A 19,396-nucleotide genomic window follows, 5' to 3' on the forward strand; every position below is an offset into this window, starting at 1 on the left:
ATCAGAGGAAAGTGTTTGAAATTGGATGGCATACTGATAGACGAACTGATGCCTTTGCCGTAGCCTCAGAATATCTGAAGCAGCTGACATAGATTTTGCAGACTCATCGAACATTCTGCGGAAGGTAGACAGGAAGCTATCAATATCAGACAAAATTGGGTCAGATTTTTCCCAGAGCGGTGGTGCCCATGCCAGAGCTTGCTCTGATAGTAGTGAATAAGATAAGCTGTTTTGGTATGTGCAGTAGGGAAATTCCCAGATTGTAACTCAGAGTGTATACTACACTGATTGAGAAAGCGGTAGTTCTTAGGATGTCCTTCATATTTATCTGGTGTGGGAAGAAGGAGTCCATATGGAGTTGGTAGTGAAGCAGGTCTTACTGGCTCAGGTGGAGTAAGAGATGGGTGATTGAGGGATACCTGCATGGTATCCATACACGTAGACAACATTTGCCCCTGGTTAGTTTCTTGTCTCTCTGTGCATTCAGCTAATATTTGGACAGTGTCCTCCCTCTGAGTATGTACCCCTAGCAGATCCATTAGGCCAGAACAAACTGTCTCTGTCATCTGTATTTCTCAATCTGATTCGGAACCCTTGGGCCTATCTGAATCAGGACTGATATGGAACCTGGAGACAGGGACTAGAACAGTGACACAAAATGGCGAACTCAGGACTGCATGGCAGCCAGACCTGAAACCCATAGACAGATACACGGAACTCGTAATAACCCCTAGAGAATCAGAACCAGCTGTAGCAACATAACTGATGATACTGGTAAAGCCACTGATACTGCAGAATAGAGACTGAATAGTACAAAGTTCTTACTGAGATAAGCACTCTTGCTGAATGCAGAATATTGCAGAAAGATAAGCAGCTTGGTAGTGCAGAGTACTTGCAGAAAGTTGAACTCCGGGTAATGCAGAATACTTCAAGGAAGATATGCACTTGGAATTGCAAGTAATTGAAAAGAGATGTGCACTTTAAAATGCAGGATCTTTGCAAAGTGAAGTCCAGTTGGTAATGCAGGATGTTCACAGAAGATGATCTCTTTGAAAACGCAGGGTAGTCAGGAACAGTGCAGGAAAGACTGGAACCTGAAGCCAAGAACAATCCTCAGGAGGGAAGTGTGTTGTTCTGGCAGTGATCAGATCTCAGCAGCAGGTTTAAATAGGGTGTTCTAAAAAACCACTTGCTGCACAGTTCATATGATCACAGCTGCTGAATCTGGTTGGTCTGGAATGATCACCTGACTGCATCCAAGATGGCGGTGCCCATGCAGCAGAACAAATAGTATGTGTTTGTTTACAAACGGAGATGTGATGGACAGGAATGCTGTAGGCGACCAGGAGGGACCTAGGTAGCCGTGATAGGACAGCGTCAGATGTGGTAAGTGCGGCTAAGACACCAATGTGTGACACTAGTAATGTGCCTTTATGTCTGAAAAAGTGAAAAATCTTTTGAGGAGCACTATCGGACAGTGTAAAAGGTCAGCCTTTTACCCCTTAAGTATCACCCCTTTCAATCAATCATATTTTTTCATGTGTCGCTCAGTGCGACAAGGAACAATCATAGGTATGGACTTTCTCTACACCTTTATCTCATTACAGTTACCTCTGTTCACAAATTGAAATTCCAATTTTGCACTCTTACACAAGCCACATTAGTACACCTGCTTCACACATCAGTGGTAACACCGTCAACCTAGCCAAATTCTCACCGCAACCAGCGCAAGCTTCTGCTCTTTTCTACATCCGCCATCTTACTGCACAGTGCTATGAGTCCTAGTGAAAATCTAGATGCACTTGCACAAATTGAGGTGCACTTTGGGTTCATAGCTGCTTTTCCATTGCGGAGCTGCTGTTTTCAGTTTTGTAAATGAACATCTGTGTGTACCTTGTATTTATATGAGCTGTAGGAGACAGAGATGGGGCAAACATTAAAGTGCTCCTTTCTTAACATTCAGTGGGGTGTCATTCTACAGTAAGTGAGCGTAAAGTTCATTGAAGCTAAAGGTAGTGTGCTACTTTCCTATCCACTGCTTTGTAAGAAATGACATTGCATGTATTTGATATAAAAAATAATTTGATATAAAAATTAATATTTGATATAAAATTATAAAAATGTCACTTATGTAATCAACAAAATAACAACGGACTGCCATAACTGGAGAAAAAATAGGGAGGTTGAAAAGAGAGCACAGCTTCAATGCTGGCCTTCAGTGAGGGCTTTTGGATATGTTAGCCTCCTGTTTAGAAAGTGACCATCAAGGTTTATCACATAATATGTGTTATAGTATGTTATCCAAGTGATCTTAGCTCCCAAACTCTCAATTAGCTTTGGTCAACTTGTGATGTTTGTTTTAGTCTTGACAAAGCAAGTTATTTAAATTGATATACACTAATGGTAGAGAGGTATATTGTTACATCTCAAAGAATATCTATTAAGAACTGAAATGCATGTACTTTTAAATGTCCTTATACTTAGCTGCAATATATAACTAGAATGAGTTCAGATTTACAAATTAAAGCTGGGTACAAACTGATGCAATTATCATGCAGATCACATGATAGACAACCGTTTAGTCAGATATTGCAAGAGTGTGTATGCTCCCACAATCATGTTTTATCTTACCAAAACACATCCCATTTGTTGATTTGGTCTTATAACCTTCCTAAAAATCACGATCAGCAATGGAATGATGTCAGTGGCGCACGCAAGGGGGTTTCTGGGTCTCCAGAAACCCCTCCTCTCTGCTAAAAAAGTGCCCTATATAGCGGCCAGCGCCGGTGCTAGGGTCCTTGGCGCCCTAGGCACACTGTGAAAATCACAGGCACACTTTTAATATCGGCGCCCCCCGCCGCAGGTACCCTGTCAATCAAAATCGGCACTTCCCTCCCCTCCCCACGTCTTTCCTTATCTTACCTGCATTAAGCTGCTCCTCTCTGCTCTGTCTTCTCCCCTCCACTCACAGACACTGTCGGGCCGTGATGATGATGTCACACCCGACAGTCAGTGAGCGGAGGGGAGGAGACAGAGCAGAGAGGAGCAGCTTAATGCAGGTAAGATTCAATGCCCCTTCCCCCCTCCCCTCCACGTGGATTTCTCGGAAGCGCAGTTTTAAATGACAATAGCCAATGTTTTTTAATTTTGAGGCGCCCTGCAGAGCCCGGCACCCTAGGCAATTGCCTAACCTTGCCTAATGGGAGCGCCAGGCCTGATAGCGGCACTGTACTATACAGCAGCCACGGCGCTGTCAAAGAAGCGTCCGCGGCTGCATCGCTGCTGTATAGTACAGTGCTGCCTAAACTGAGCTGCTGCACATGCGCGACGCATGCGTGGCAGCTCTCTCGCTTTTTTTTTTTTTGCCGGTGGAGGGGAAACGCCCCCTTAAAAATGCTCCGTGCGCCCCTGGATGTCGGGCAATGTGGAAATGTGTACGCACTCAGGACCAGCAGCGAAGACAGATCTCTATATAGTGACTCTATAGAGTCACAATCTTTTCAGCAGAAGATCACAGAGCTGAAGGTACATCATGTCGGTGTGTACATATAAATCTGCATGCTCATTGAGACTTTCAGTCATTTGTAAAATCATTACAGAAATCGCATCTGAAGTAAAAAAGAGTGTGTACCCAGCTTTAGAAATAGAGATATTTAGAAAAATAGGGAAATGTATCTTAGCTTTTATTGTGCGTTCAAATGTTAGATGGCAATTTGCAAAAAAAAAAATTCAACATCGGAAAATCTCTCAATCCATAAAATGTATTCTACTCGCGGAACAAGATATAATACTATAACCAGTGCCCTTATATTCAATTAGTAACTGATTTACATTGTAATGTACCTATTTCAGTCAATAACATTTTGTTAGACTGACAATGATGCATAAACTATACATAACATATCCTTGCCATTAAATACTAATATCACTAGCAGAAAACTTTGCCTTTGGGCAGATTGGAAAGATATGAATTGCAAACTCTTGCTGCATGGAGAACAACATACAATAGTAAATCAATAACTATTCACGACCATAGCCATCCAACCAAAACAGATCATGATGTTATGCTGTTGTGATGTTTACTGTAAATAAAATGATATAACAATGTCAGGAGTGTATCGTCTTATATTTCTCAACAAATGTTTTTACTGACACTAAAAGTGACTGTTTTATCTTCATAATCTACTGTACATAGTACTGTTGGATTAGGAAATCAGAAGGCATAAACGTGACTTATTATGATGACGACAATGTAGACTACGTGGGCACTATAAAATAAATAAAAATACTGACAAGAAAACTTGGGTGATAGAAAAAAATGTCTAAATATATATAGGTGCACAATGAGTAAAGAAATGTTCACTTCAATGTAAAATTGCCCCAGTTTGGTCCCACATTACATTGTAGGAAGAATGGCACAGCGCAGGTCTTTTAACATGCAATAACTTTATTACATGGTAATCAGTATTTTGCCTGCAATAAAATTATTGCACTTGAAAGGACCTGTGATGCCACCATCTGTTATATTTATACAGGGTGGTCCATACGTGTGGAAACACTCATTTAAAAAAAACTTAAAAATTAGAGTTGCATCCAAGAAGGCCGGCTTCAAGATGGCCACATACCCTAAAGAAGTGTCCATCACACCCAGATCATATGTGTACACACTGGATTAATACTTCCTTACTCTTTTCCATTTTAAAAGGGTGAGGGATTCCAGGTGAGGTGGCACTCGAGGATTTAAGACAAGTTGTAGTTGTATCAAAAGGTTGTATTTAATCCATTCCAACGTTTCAGTATTTTACTGAAAAAATATACTGAAACGTTGGAAAATATACCCTCTTGATACAACTACAATTTGTCTTAAATCCTTGCATGCCGCCTCACCTTGAATCTATTTTTGGTACTATCCATACAAGTGAAGTACTGAGGAAGGCAACAGGGAAATGTACGCATGTTGTTTAATATGATATATATATATATATATATATATATATATATATATATATGGATAGATAAACAAGTATGGCGCTCCAATGTGTAGTATTGATAGTAATATTGGAAGATGTAATAAAATGCGTACCATATAGATGAAATCAATGATCGTGTGGTAGAAACGGAGTTCCTCTTCTGAGCTTATACTGAGCAGCTCAGAGGGAGATCAGCGCGAGGACCCCGAGAGATACATTAGTTCACTCTGCATCATCTGGTACGCAGTATAAGCTGTTTGTGTTTTTGGAGGTGTACTCATAAGATTAACCCATTTGGTGCCGGGCTAATAATTGATCCTGGTGGAGGTTTTATCACATGTGGTGATATACTACATAAACTCTATTACGCTATATGTGTTTTTCTACTTTTTGACCCACATTATCGCTATTGTTGGAGAGGGGGCGATATTACCTCAGAAGAGGAACTCCGTTTCTACCACACGATCATTGATTTCATCTATATGGTACACATTTTATTACATCTTCCCATATTGCTATCAATACTACACATTGGAGCGCCATACTTGTTTATCTATCCGCAGTTACTACATACCTCTGGATTAACCATCTGGACCCAAGTGATTCAAGGCTGCCGCTCTTAAACTAGCTATGTGTTTTTATCGGGACTAATTGTGTATATTTTGGTAAATCCATTCACCAGTTATTTATATTGGTGGTTACGTTGAGGTTATTAGCGCTGTTTACATATCTGCTGTATGTTAAATATATATATATATATATATATATCTATCATCATCAACATCACCATTTATTTATATAGCGCCACTGATTCCGCAGCGCTGTACAGAGAACTCACTCGCATCAGTCCCTGCCCCATTAGGGCTTACAGTCTAAATTCCCTAACACACATACACAGACAGACAGGCAGAGAGAGAGAGAGGCTAGGGTCAATTTTGATAGCAGCCAATTAACCTACTAGTATGTTTTTGGAGTGTGGGAGGAAACCGGAGCAACCGGAGGAAACCCACGCAAACACGGGGAGAACATACAAACTCTACACAGATAGGGCCATGGTCGAATTAAACTCATGACCCCAGTGCTGTGAGGCAGAAGTGCTAACCATTTAGCCACCGTGCTGCCCATAATATATAATATATATATATGGATATGTGTGTGTGCGTATATATATTAGGGATGTGCACCGGCGACTTTTGAGGTCTCGTGTTTTGTGTTTTGAATCCGGATTTTCTCGATGTTTTGGGTTCGGATTTGTTTCGCAAAACACCTGCCGAAAGGTTTTGGTTCGGATTTAAGGTTTTGGATTCGGATTTGTTTTGAAAAAAAACTAAAAAGTGTAAAAATCAAGTTTTTGGGCTTATTTTCACTCCTACGCTATTATTAACCTCAATAACATTCAATAACAATAATTTCCACTAATTTAAAGGCTATTCTGAACACCTAACACCTCACAATATTTTTTTTTTTAGTACAAAACGTTGCAACGAGGTATCTTTCTGGACTGCGTAGAGGAGTGTTCCCCACAATATAATTAAAAACCCATCAACTGGTCTGAATTACACCCAAAAATAGTATCTGGACTGCGTAGAGGACTGGCCACTGGCCACCACAATATAATATATAGAAAACCTTCAACAGGTCTGCATTACACCCAAAAATAGTATCTGGGCTGCGTAGAGTAGTGGGCACTGGGCACCACAATAAAAAATATATAGAAAACCTTCAACAGGTCTGAATTACACCCAAAAATAGTATCTGGACTGCGTAGAGGACTGGCCACTGGCCACCACAATAAAATATATAAAAAACCTTCAACAGGTCTGCATTACACCCAAAAATAGTATCTGGACTGCGTAGAGGACTGGCTACTGGCCACCACAATATAATATATAGAAAACCTTCAACAGGTCTGAATTACACCCAAAAATAGTATCTGGACTGCGTAGAGTAGTGGGCACTGGGCACCACAATAAAAAATATATAGAAAACCTTCAACAGGTCTGAATTACACCCAAAAATAGTATCTGGACTGCGTAGAGGACTGGCCACTGGCCACCACAATAAAATATATAAAAAACCTTCAACAGGTCTGCATTACACTGCACATACGGCTGCTCCTCCATCCTCTTAATCATATACATGTTGGAGTTTCAGCGTGTGAAAACCTCTTGTTTTTGATGATGTCAGTGCATTTTGAATATTTTTCAATTTGCCCCACAACACTGAATGTACTTTATCTATGATACGCATCTATCTTTCTTGACTGCGTAGTGTGGTGGCCCCGGTACACAATTTGGTACCGAGGCCACAATATAATTAAAAAACCCTCCACGGGTCAGAATTCCACCAAAAAAGGGTATGGACTGCGTAGTGTGGTGTGCCCGGAACACAATTTTTTACAGCGCCAACAATATAATTAAAAAATTGGGCATCAACTGTCACCGTTGTTTAATATCTGATACACCTAAATATGGACTGCACAGTTGAGTGGCCCCGGTAGTAAATTTGGTGCCGGGCCCACAATACCTCCTCCAACTTCCAAGTGTAGTGTTTATAAAGACAGACAGCGTCGAAGTGTTATTAGTTGACTTTCTTAACCCTAAAATTGTCCCTGTTGCAAATATTCGTGCAATGGAGAGTTACTTTTTCATTGAAAGACTCAAGCTTTCAAGTGAAGTGTTTATAAAATATAAACAACAATACAGTAGTTCTAGAGCACGTCAATCCCTCTTGTTTTAAATTATGACAGGGCATTTTACTTTTGGTTTAATTTCCTGAATTTGTTTAAATTTGGTTTTACTTTTTGAACATGGCAAACAACTGTTGATTGGTCATATAATGCAAAAAAAAAGTTCCAAGATGGAATTGTCCTTGGGCCCTCCCACCCACCCTTATGTTGTTGAAATAGGACATGCACACTTTAACAAACCAATCATTTCAGCGACAGGGCCTACCAAACAACTTTGGCTGAAATGATTGGTTTGTTTGGGCCCCCACACCAATAAAACAATTCATCTCTCCCTGTACAAACTAAACAGGCTCTACTGAGGAAAGATGTCGTCCTCATCCTCAACCTCTGATTTCTCTCCCCCTACAGTGTGTACTTCCTCCTCCTCATACATTATCAATTCGTCCCCGCTGGACTCCACAACCACAGGTCCCTCTGTACTGTCTGGAGGGCAGTGCTGTACTTCATTGAGGAATTGATTATTCATTTTTATAAACATCATTTTTTCAACGTTGTGAGGAAGCAACCTCCTTCGCCGCTCACTGACCAGGTTCCCAGCTGCACTAAAAACTCTTTCCGAGTACACACTGGAGGGGGGACAACGCAGTTAAAAAATAGAGCCAGTTTGTACAGGGGCTTCCAAACTGCCTTTTGGAGTTCTACCACGTCACTACCTCTAGTTAATTTAGATTGCAAGGCTTGTAAATATAAATACTTTGAAGATAAAAAAAAGCAGGCTGCACAGACTGTGTAGCTAGAAAGTGTAATTAAATGGACCACGTTACTTTGGTGGCCTTGGGGATTTGTGATGTCATCTGTTTAGAAGGCAGAGTTATTTGCTGTTTTGTTGTTGTTGCTGACAGCATAACTCTCTTAAATTTTTTGTAGGGGGGGAAGGAGGAGGGCTTAGATCCTTGGGTGAAGCTGGACCACTAGTCATGAACCAGGGCCTAAGCCGTTCCTTGCCACTACGTGTCGTAAATGGCATATTGCCAACTTTACGTTTCTCCTCAGCTGATTTTAAGTTTCTCTTTTTGCTATTTTTTGAGAACTTGGGCTTTTTGGATTTTACATGCCCTGTACTAGGAGATTGGGCATCGGGCTTGCCAGACGACGTTCATGGCATTTCATCGTCTATGTCATGACTAGTGGCAGCAAATTCAGCATTAGGAGGAAGTGGGTCTTGATCTTTCCCTACTTTATCCTCCAAATTTTGGTTTTCCATTATATGTAGCACAAGAGAGCGTACCCCTAAGCCACACACACTCGGCAAAGCCTTTAAAAATTATATGCGGCACAGGAAAGTAGCACTGAACTTATACTGCTGAATCAGTGAACTTTGTAATAGCAGTACCACTGGACTTATACTGCTGAATCAGTGAACTTTGTAATAGCAGTACCACTGGACTTATACTGCTGAATCAGTGAACTTGGTAATATTGCAGTACCAATGGGCTTATACTGCAGGATTGGTTTTGCAAATTTTGTTGTAATTAATTTTTTTTTTAATTATTTTTTTGTATTTTTTTTTATAACTTTTTTTTTAATTTTTTAAACATTTGGGAATAATGGGGAAATAACTATGCCCTTAGAAGCACAGAGCTCAGGACACAGCACAGGACCCAGCAGCACCACTGAACTCAAAATTGACAGAGCACAGCACACAACACCACTGGACTGATACTGTAGAATGTGTGAACTTTGTAATATTGCAGTACCACTGGACTTTTACTGCTGAATGTGTGAACTTGGTAATATTGCAGTACCAATGGACTTATACTGCTGGATTGTTTTTGCAAATTTGGTTATAATTATTTTTTTTTTTAATTTTAAATTTTTATTTTTTTTATAACTTTTTTTTCATTTTTTAAAAACTTGGGAATAATGGGGAAATAACTATGCCCTTAGAAGCACAGAGCACAGGACACAGCACCACTGGACTGAACAGGACACAGCACAGGACCCAGCAGCACTACTGAACTCAGCAGGACAGAGCACAGGACACAGCACCACTGGACTGATACTGCAGAATGTGTGAATTTTGTAATATTGCAGTACCACTGGACTTTTACTGCTGAATGTGTGAACTTGGTAATATTGCAGTACCAATGGGCTTATACTGCAGGATTGGTTGTGCAAATTTTGTTGTAATTAAAAAAAAATTTAATTCGTTTTTTGTATTTTTTTAAATAACTTTTTTTTATTTTTTTTAAACACTTGGGAATATTGGGGAAATAACTATGCCCTTAGAGAAGCACAGAGCACAGGACACAGCACCACTGGACTGAACAGGACACAGCACAGGACCCAGCAGCACCACTGAACTCAGAAGGACAGAGCACAGGACACAGCACCACTGGACTGAGCACAGCACAGAACTGAACTGAACAGAACTGAACAGCACGAGATATATCAGGACAGAGGACCACCTAACACACCCTCCCTCTACCCTGATCAATGCCCGAGTGAAGATGGCGACGACTAGCGGGGAATTTATAGGATCCGAGTATCGCGAGATCCGACAACGGGATTATGAGTCAGAGCCTCAGTTTCAGATTTGAATTTGGCGCCAATACCCGGATCTGTCTCGGATCCGACTCGGATCGGCAACGTTCGGGTGGGCTGGGATTTCATAAATCCGAGTGCGCTCATCTCTAATATATATATATATATATATATATATATATATATATATATATATAGTGTTACACTCAGGATACACTCAGTCTAGATTTGTGCAGACCTTGCAAGGCGCGTAGTCTATCAGCCCCCTGGTTTTCACCAAGAACCACCGCAAGGTGGGATGGACTTAGCTGCTAGGGAACTGCATATTGCGGCCCTTGGTTAGGCCCCTAGACATAAGCGGAATAGGTGAAACTGACAATACAATAGCAGGGGCGCACACAGGGGGGTTTCTGGGTCTCCAGAAACCCCTCTCCTCCGCTAAAGGAGTGCCCCTACATAGTGGCATTGTACTATATAGCAGCCGCGGCACTGTCAAAGAATGATTTTACAAACGACTGTATTGTATACAGCACCGCCGCGGATGCTTGTTTGACAGCGCGGCAAATGCTGTATAGTAAAGTGCTGCCGAAACGGAGCAGCTCTCTCGTTTTTTGTTTTTTTTTGGGGTGGGGGAAACCCCCCCTTAAAAATCCTGTATGCGCCCCTGAATAGGATACCTTGATGGTGCTGTATTCACTGGAGGATAGTAGAGGACTATCTGGACCGAGCAGGCGGAGGGCTGGATATGGTTAGGTGCACAGAGCAGATGACAGCGACACTCTGGGGTAGATAGTAAGTAGTCTGATATACAAGCCGGTTCGATACACAGGTCAGATGACAGCGATACTCAGGATTAGACAGAAGAGTGGTCTGGTATTCAAGCCGATTCGGTACGCAGGTCATATGGCAGCGGTACTCAAGATTAGGCAGGAGAGTGGTCTGGTATACAACCCGAGTCAGTACACAAGTCAGATGGCTGCGCCACTCCGGATGAGACAGTAGAGACACCACAGGTGCAGCTATTCAGGAAGCCAAGGCAGAGACGCCAGAACAAACAGCCACAGAGAGCTCTGGAAACACAAGGACTGATCTAGGAGAATTAACCTGTTGATCTAACACAGGTATGATGTCAGATCCTCCTTTTGTTTCAGATTCCCTGCCACGAGTTCACATGATGTTTTCCAATGGGGAGTCACATGAGCTCCTTACTGCAAAACTAAAAGTGGGGCTGACAGGGCTGGAAGGAGGACAGGTAAGCGCTCTTACAGATAGATAGTTAGATAGATAGTTAGGATAGCTATATAGAGGGTCTGGGTGATTGCCAGTGACTGATGATTGTCTGGTGATTGGGAATAGAGCAAAAGGTAAGCAGGATGCACTCACAGCTCTTTTAGAGAGGTTAAGATGTTTATTAATATATCAAAGAATCAGTGTGACAGTGTGACAGACTGGATGTGATTGATGGCTTACTTGCTGGTATTGACACAGCTGAACTTGTAGGCGCGGAGTATAATGCAAGTAGGTCTTCACCAGGGATCCCTGCAAGGAGGTATGGGTTTTGCTGCAAGAGACAAGCAGGTTGCGGTTCTCCAAGCTGGCTACCAACGAAGTAGTGGGAGAAAAGGTGTAGTCGTACAGTCTGAGGTCAAGCCGAGCGGGAAGTGAGGTATAAGGGGTTACACCAGCAGAATAGTCAGTACGAAGGAGTCAGAAACTAGAAGAAATGAATCGTGCTTAGAAGGATATCCAAAATCAAGGTCAGGAGTAGCCAGGTCAGAAACCGTGAGGTCAGACAGAGTGTAGGAACAATACCTGGAGTGCTGGAGCATAGCGAGACCTGATATTCTGGCACCCTAGTGGTGCCAGAGCCTCCCCTAAAGACTAGTGGAGCTTGATTGGCCTCCCCTAAATACTAGTGGAGCTTGATTGGCCATTGGTGATTTTGGCAGTCAGATGCAGCTGATCGCTAAGTAATTACAAGTATAGCTTCCCAATGCCTAGCAGTGGGACGCGGAGGTGACCGTGCACTCGCCAGCCAGGAAATAAGGAGAGCATCCCATTGCTGGGCAACAGGACTCAGCAGAGAAGAGAAGGAGGTAGTGTGGGGACAGACGGTGTCCACTGGTGCCTATATGTTACTTAAACTTAAATACTCTTTATTGTTGGAGGCACAGTTTATCTTTTCTGCTCCTTTTTTGTTTTGTCTTCAAATGATGGTCATATTTATAATAACAATATGTTTACTTTTTGTTTGGTATAAAGGCCAATGTTGCCAATACTTGAGAGTCACTTAAGTCTTTTAGGGCCAGGTTGAGTAAATTGACAGTATTTCCAAATGTAATACTGCAGTTAATTTGCATTCTGAAAACCTGGGGAGCCGTTTACTGTTATAGTTATAAATTGCATTATACCTTGCAGTGTTTAATGTGCCAAAAGAACAAATGTTGACAGTGAAGCACTGAAGCAGATGGTAACAAATTTAGTGGAAAATAGTTCATAATTAGTACTACTGTCAGATATACTGAGAGTACTAATAAAAGCAGCATAAACTGCTGACTTTGTAACATCTCTCTTTTATGTTCCAGATTAATAATTGCAAAACGTAAAACGTGACGATATAGAACAAATGTTATTGTTCAGCAAAATAAATTTCTTAAATGTAATATATTTCATGGTAACAGTCATAATAAATGCTAAAAAAAAAGGTAAATATGATTTTTTTATTTCTATTTAGTTAGTCTAAACTAAACAAATGGATAATAATCTACTTTCCTATCCTTGAAATGTGGAAAAACTTGCTCTGTACACATTTGGAACCTTACCCATATAATAAATATATATGTGTGTGTGTGTGTGTGTGTGTGTGTGTGTGTGTGTGTGTGTGTATGTATATATATATATATATATATATATATATGATACATATATTTATATAATATAATATATATATAGTGGCACAGGCACCCTTCCGGTTACGCATACATGAACAACTTCGGGCTGTATCAACGGTGCTTTTATTGTTAATATCACAGATAAACAGCATACTTTCTGTCAGGGCGACCCCAGGCGACCTAATGCTTCCTAGACACAGTCCTGCTGTCTAGATCCTGACCACTATCTGAGATGGGTCGCACTGTACAAATGCACAATTCATGTTTACGTGCACAAAATCGTTCCCTTTGGTCTAATTGCTTGATGGACCCTGTCCATCACCTGTATGTGTTCAGCCTAGGCGCTCCACTGGGCGAGGACTTAACCTCCTCCAGACTGTCTGCTGATCACCTAACTAATCCCTTAGAAGCTTAGGCCAAACCACTCCTTTTGTCATCTCTCTCTCTCTCTCTCCACTCCAAATCTTGTCAATATATTTTAGGACCTTTATGCATGTAAATTATTTTTTTTTTGTGATGGAGAATTGAGTTTACACTTATAATGGAAATATGTATTGAAATATGTATTGAAGGAGGGTCCAACGGCAATTCATTTGGGGGATATTATCTTAATTGTGATAAAAGTATTTCCTGGAGAAATGTTAGATAGCCTGGGATAGCTATGGTAAAAGACTATACTGAAAAAATAGGGGCCTAGGGAACCCATGCCATCATTTAGAAGAATTACAACTTGCTCCCAAAGCCCGCTAAGTCTAAGACACTGCCACATAAATGGTATGAATTTGCTTTGAGTAGCAGGATGATTCACGCAGTAGAAGTTTGATGGTTATTAGATGGTATGCTATTCTACCATAAGCTATACATATTATCACATATTTTATGGAAGCAAGATTTAAGACCCTTTTACATTGTGAAACTTTTTCAGTTCAATACTATGAACATAAGTCGTTTATACTGAATCCTGTTGACTCAATACTTTCCCACGAGTTAGACTTATGAACTGTGTAAAATCTAAACATAAAATATATTGCGTAAGATAGATAGATTAAATATTAATATCCTTTTAAAAATGTGTTTCTAAAATAATCCTGTAGCTAAACAAAGAAAATGGTTACATCATTGTATGAAAATGTGTTTTGTGTAGCCTGACACTGGACACTGCACAGTGTGTACAGAATGTACTACAAGTGATCAGCATACAACATACACCCTGAATTATATTGGTGGCGGTAGGTGCTACAGGTAATCACAATATTTTGATTGTATGCCAACGTTATTTTCCTTTATCTGTTTTTTTTCTACAGGTATCTGAACCACACAACACCAGAAGAGATAAGCACACACAGCAGGGAGAAAGTAGCCAACCTCAAACAAGCACTGAATGCTCTGGGATTTAACAATCTTGTAAGTGAGTTATATGCTATGTTTAGTAGTCCTAGCATCCAAACTCATGATTGAAGGGTCATAATAACAAAATAGATTAAAAAGTAAAAGTAAACACCTATGTCTTATTTTATCATTTACGTGACAAACAATAACTGTCAAAGAGGACCTGTCACCACTAGGGCAGTGGTTATTTAATCAGCCACAGTAGGCATCAAAAGAAGTCTTAAATTCCTTTATTTTTATGTATTATTATTATTATTATTATTATTATTAATAATAATAATAATAATAATAATAATAATAATAATCATAATAATAATACTAATTTATTTATTTATAAGGCACCACAGATTCCATAGCGCTGGATTCAGAAGCAAGTAACAAATCGTTACACCATGAGTGTGTGTAATGGCATGGAGACTTACACATAGTGCAGCAAATGACATGACGGAATGTATGAGGGAGCCATACAGTAGACAGACATGGGATAATAGGTAGAGAGGACCTTGCCCATGAAAGATTACATTGTACACAGAGGGGTGGTGAGAGACAGCAGGACCAACTGGGAGAAAATGGAGATGGCAGGCGAGGAAGAAGAGGTGATGGATAGAATTGGTAGGAGGTTGTAAGTTAGGCAAGCTTAAAAAGGTGAATTTTGAGTGAACATTTGAAGGACTGAAGCATGGAGTAGAGATGAGTGAGACAGGGTAGGGAGTTCCAAAGAATGGGGGCAGCACGGCAGAAGTCATGGAGACGAGCATGGTATGAAGTAATGAAAGGTGAATTGAGGCTAAGGTCAAAAGCAGAGCCGAGTGGCCAGCTGGATATGTTCCTCGAGACAATGTCAGAGAAGTGGAAGGGAGAAGTGTTGGTAAGGGTTTCGTAAGTGAGGGTTAGGAGCTTGAACTGAATTCTGAAAATGTACCTAGCTGCAAAATTCTGTATGGATTGAAGGTCAGAAAAGTGAGAGACAGGAAGGCCAGTGAGAAGGAGGTTGCAATAGTCAAGATGATAAATGATGAGTGATTGAACCAGGATTTTTGTTGCTTCCTGATAGAGGAAGGGACGAATTTTCATGATGTTATGGAGAAGGAAGTGGCAGGATTCATTTCCACATGAGGGCACTCATCGAAAAAGTTCACCAAGGATGCTAATTACTTATAGGACAGTGCTCTGTCTCCTTGTTAGCATGGCAGGTACTTTATTGTTCAAATTCTCTTCTGGGTGAATGGTAACTTATTTTATTAACCGTTTTAGTTATTATAGTACAGGCAAACCTGGAGAAATCCTTGTTTCCAATATGCTGGGTTTAATTTTCAATACCTATTCGTACAGTCTGTGACGGTGTAAGGGTTATCGAAAAGAAGTATTAAGACTAAAAAGTAAAACAAAACTATAGAACCATTATTATTAGTTTCTTTATATAGTGCCAATGATATTGCGGAGCGATATTCAGAGAAAATATATGTAGACATTCACATCAGTCCCTGTATTATTGGAGCTTACAGTCTAAATTCCGTATCACACGTAACATACTCACGATGGTCCATTTTTAAACCAATTAACCTACCAGTACGTTTTTGGACTGTGGGAATAAAACGTATTATGATCTCATCCAGGGATGGCTTTTTTGCTGTGAAAGTTATTTCCACATGATATTGTGTACATATACTGTAAGTTATAAATATCATGAAAAAAAACAATGTTATGACAGTCATATTTTAAAAATAATCTGCATTTATCTGACAACTAGAATGACAGAAGCAATACATTCTTTAAATATTCAAAGAGGAATGTAGTATTTAATTAATTTCCTAACTTGAGTGAAAACGCAGCTTGCTTTGAAGTTGTAGAATACTTCATAATCACATCGGTAGTGATGCACCTTTTGTTAAATTAATGAAAACATATTTTGTCAAATAATTAAAGGCAAATAAAGCCTAGGTAAAGGACGAAAACTCTCAAATTCATGTTATATGTTTGGCCAGTTTGGCTGCTTTTTTCCTTCATTAAATTCTCACAACATCATAATATTAGATAAACATTATTCTACCTTATTAAATTGTATGAAATAAATCCTTATTTTCTGTTAAGTTAACCATGCAACATGTTAACAATGAAAAAAGTAAATGATGCCTATGCTATACAGTGGTTTGCCCCAACTCAAAAACAACTAAATCTTTGCAATATTAGTTTTGCTGTACAGTTAAATTGCGCATAGATCTGAGTGTTGGCATTTGTGCCATCTCAGGGTGGTGATAACCATGACTAAGATAGCAATTTGTATACACCAATCACTTTCATAAATAGAAAATTAACAAAACTTGAATCAACAATTAATATGTGTCAATCATGTAACAGCTCCAGACCACAAATCAGCAAAAGACAATCACAGGTGTCCAGAGAGACAGAACTATAGTAGTTAGAATATATCTCTAACAGTTCTGGACCACAAATCACAACAATACCTGCACGGGTACCCATGGACACCTATGCCATGTATTTCACTGTGTATGTGTATATGTATGTACGTATGTATATTTGTGTGTGTGTGTGTGTGTGTGTGTGTGTATGTATTGTGGCAAGAGCCCGCTACTGCAGAAGCACACGCGTACAACTTCTTCCTTTTTATGGTTCTTTATTGTCAGGATGGTAATAATGTTTTGACACCGTATACTTGCACAGCAATTATGGAGACCCTCAACGCTTACTATAGATAGTCCAGCTCTCTGTCCAGATCAGCCGGCTAGCCCACCGTTGATCTCCCTGAACAATGAAACAAGCAGGGTTTTATACCTGACACTCCTCCCACAGGCCTAGCTTGATGGACAGGTGACACACCCACCTTCTCTTTAAAAGGAAACGCCCATCCCTGGCTCTGTTTAGACTATCAGACCCACCCTGTCTGTTTGCTGAGAGGAAGCAGCTTTTAAATCATGTAAGTAAACCAATTTTAAACTACACATATGTTTTTACCTGGTTTAATCTCCACCTAGGTACATAACTGTGTCAATGTTTTACTCTACTTCCCTGCTTTCTCTGCATATTGCCAGCTAAATGCCTCCTTTTGTTACATATCCCTCCCCCTAGCGTCTCCAAGTAGAGGGACGCGGACTTCGCGAGGAGCGCATATTTTCGTGACAACGCATCTGCATTTTTTGTGTAGAATCCCAGGCCTATGTTCTACTGAGTACTTGAAAGGTTGTAGTGCCAAGAACCAGCGGGTTACCTTGGCATTTACCTCCCGGTTGTTCTGCATCTTAATGGTGCATGGTCTGTTATTAGGGTGAACTCTCTGCCTAGGAGATAATAGCGCAGAGCTTCTGTAGCCCATTTTATGGCGAGACATTCTTTTTCCACAGTGGCATATTTTTATTCCCTTGGAAGCAACTTACGACTTAGGTACAGGACAGGATTTTCTACTCCATTCTTCTCCTGTGACAAGACTACACCTAAGCCAACACCAAAAGCATCAGTTTGGAGGAAGAACCTCTGGGTAAAATCTGGTGCTTGTAGAACTGGAGAGGAACAAAGATCTAACCGAAGATCAGACCAGGCGGTTACTGCAGAGTCAGACCAGGTTAATCTATCTGGACAACTTTTTTTTTAACATGTCCGTAAGTGGAGCAGCTCTAGTGGCGAAGTGGCTTACAAACCGCTTGTAGTAACCTACTAAGCCTAAAAAGGTTCTTAACTGTGATTTTTTCTCTGGTCTTGTCCAATTTTTGACTGCCTCCACTTTGTCTAGCTGGGGTTTTACATGCCCTCGACCAACAATGTACCCCAAATATTTGGCTTCTCTCACGGCTATGGCACATTTCTCTGGGTTAGCTGTTAACCCTGTGGACCGTAATGAAGCTAAGACCACCTCAACTTTGGCTAAATGTGATCCCCAGTCTGGGGTATAAATCACTATATCGTCCAAGTAAGCAGCTGCATAAGCTGTGTGAGGTCGCAGCAATTTATTCATAGCCCTTTGGAAGGTGGCAGGTGCCCCATGCAACCCAAAGGGTAGGACTTTATATTGATAGAGACCATCAGGGGTGGAAAATGCAGTCTTTGGCTTGGCCGTGGAAGTCAGGGGAACTTGCCAATAACCCTTTGTTAGATCAAGGGTTGTTAAATAATTGCTACCAGCAAGATTTTCCACTAGTTCATCCACACGTGGCATCGGATAGGCATCAAACTGGGACATACTGTTTAGGCACCTAAAGTCAATGCAGAACCTAATTGTACCATTGGGTTTCGGGACAAGTACAATGGGACTATTCCATTCACTAGTGGACTCTTCAATTACATCTAACTGGAACATCTTCTCGACCTCCTTTCTCACGTCCACCCGTCTGGCTTCTGGAATACGATATGGCTTCTGCTTTACAATGACTCCTGGCGCAGTGACAATGTCGTGTTCGATAAAGGTAGTGTGCCCAGGAATGGAAGAGAAGACATCCCTGTTCCGGCGAATCATTTCTTCAGTCTGTTGTCTCTGCTGAATGGACAAGGCTGGCTCTATGGGCACTTCAGACTTTTCAATGGCAGTACTCACTACCTGAGGAGAGGTTTCCTCATCATGCCATGGTTTAAGGAGGTTCACATGATATATTTGCTCCTCCCTTCTCCTACCGAACTGGTGGACTCTGTAATTGACAGGACCAACAGCCTCTAGAACTTCATATGGACCCTGCCAATGGGCGAAAAGTTTGCTTTCCTGGGTAGGAACCAGGACTAGGACCTTGTCCCCAGGCTTGAAAGATTGAACAACAGCACTTTTGTCATAACTTTTCTTCTGTCGTTCCTGAGCCTCTTTTACATGTTGCTGCACAATGGGCCCTATCTTTCCTAGCCTCTCATACATTTGGGACACAAATTGGACCAGATTTGGCTCCCTGGGACCTTGCTGCTCCCACCCTTCTTTT

At 40.7% G+C, this 19,396-nt stretch overlaps 1 protein-coding gene across 1 annotated transcript in view; it reads left to right on the top strand.

Annotated features, from left to right (window-relative positions):
- MYO16 (myosin XVI) overlaps positions 1-19,396 on the top strand; it is a 234,011-nt gene that overhangs the window by 102,198 nt on the left and 112,417 nt on the right. Inside the window, exon 16 of the mRNA XM_075200000.1 lies at positions 14,399-14,498. Coding sequence (XP_075056101.1) covers positions 14,399-14,498 — 100 coding nt within the window. The remainder of the gene's footprint in view (positions 1-14,398; positions 14,499-19,396) is intronic.

Source organism: Mixophyes fleayi, chromosome 2 (assembly GCF_038048845.1).
Source record: "Mixophyes fleayi isolate aMixFle1 chromosome 2, aMixFle1.hap1, whole genome shotgun sequence".
Classification (NCBI taxonomy): domain Eukaryota; kingdom Metazoa; phylum Chordata; class Amphibia; order Anura; family Limnodynastidae; genus Mixophyes; species Mixophyes fleayi.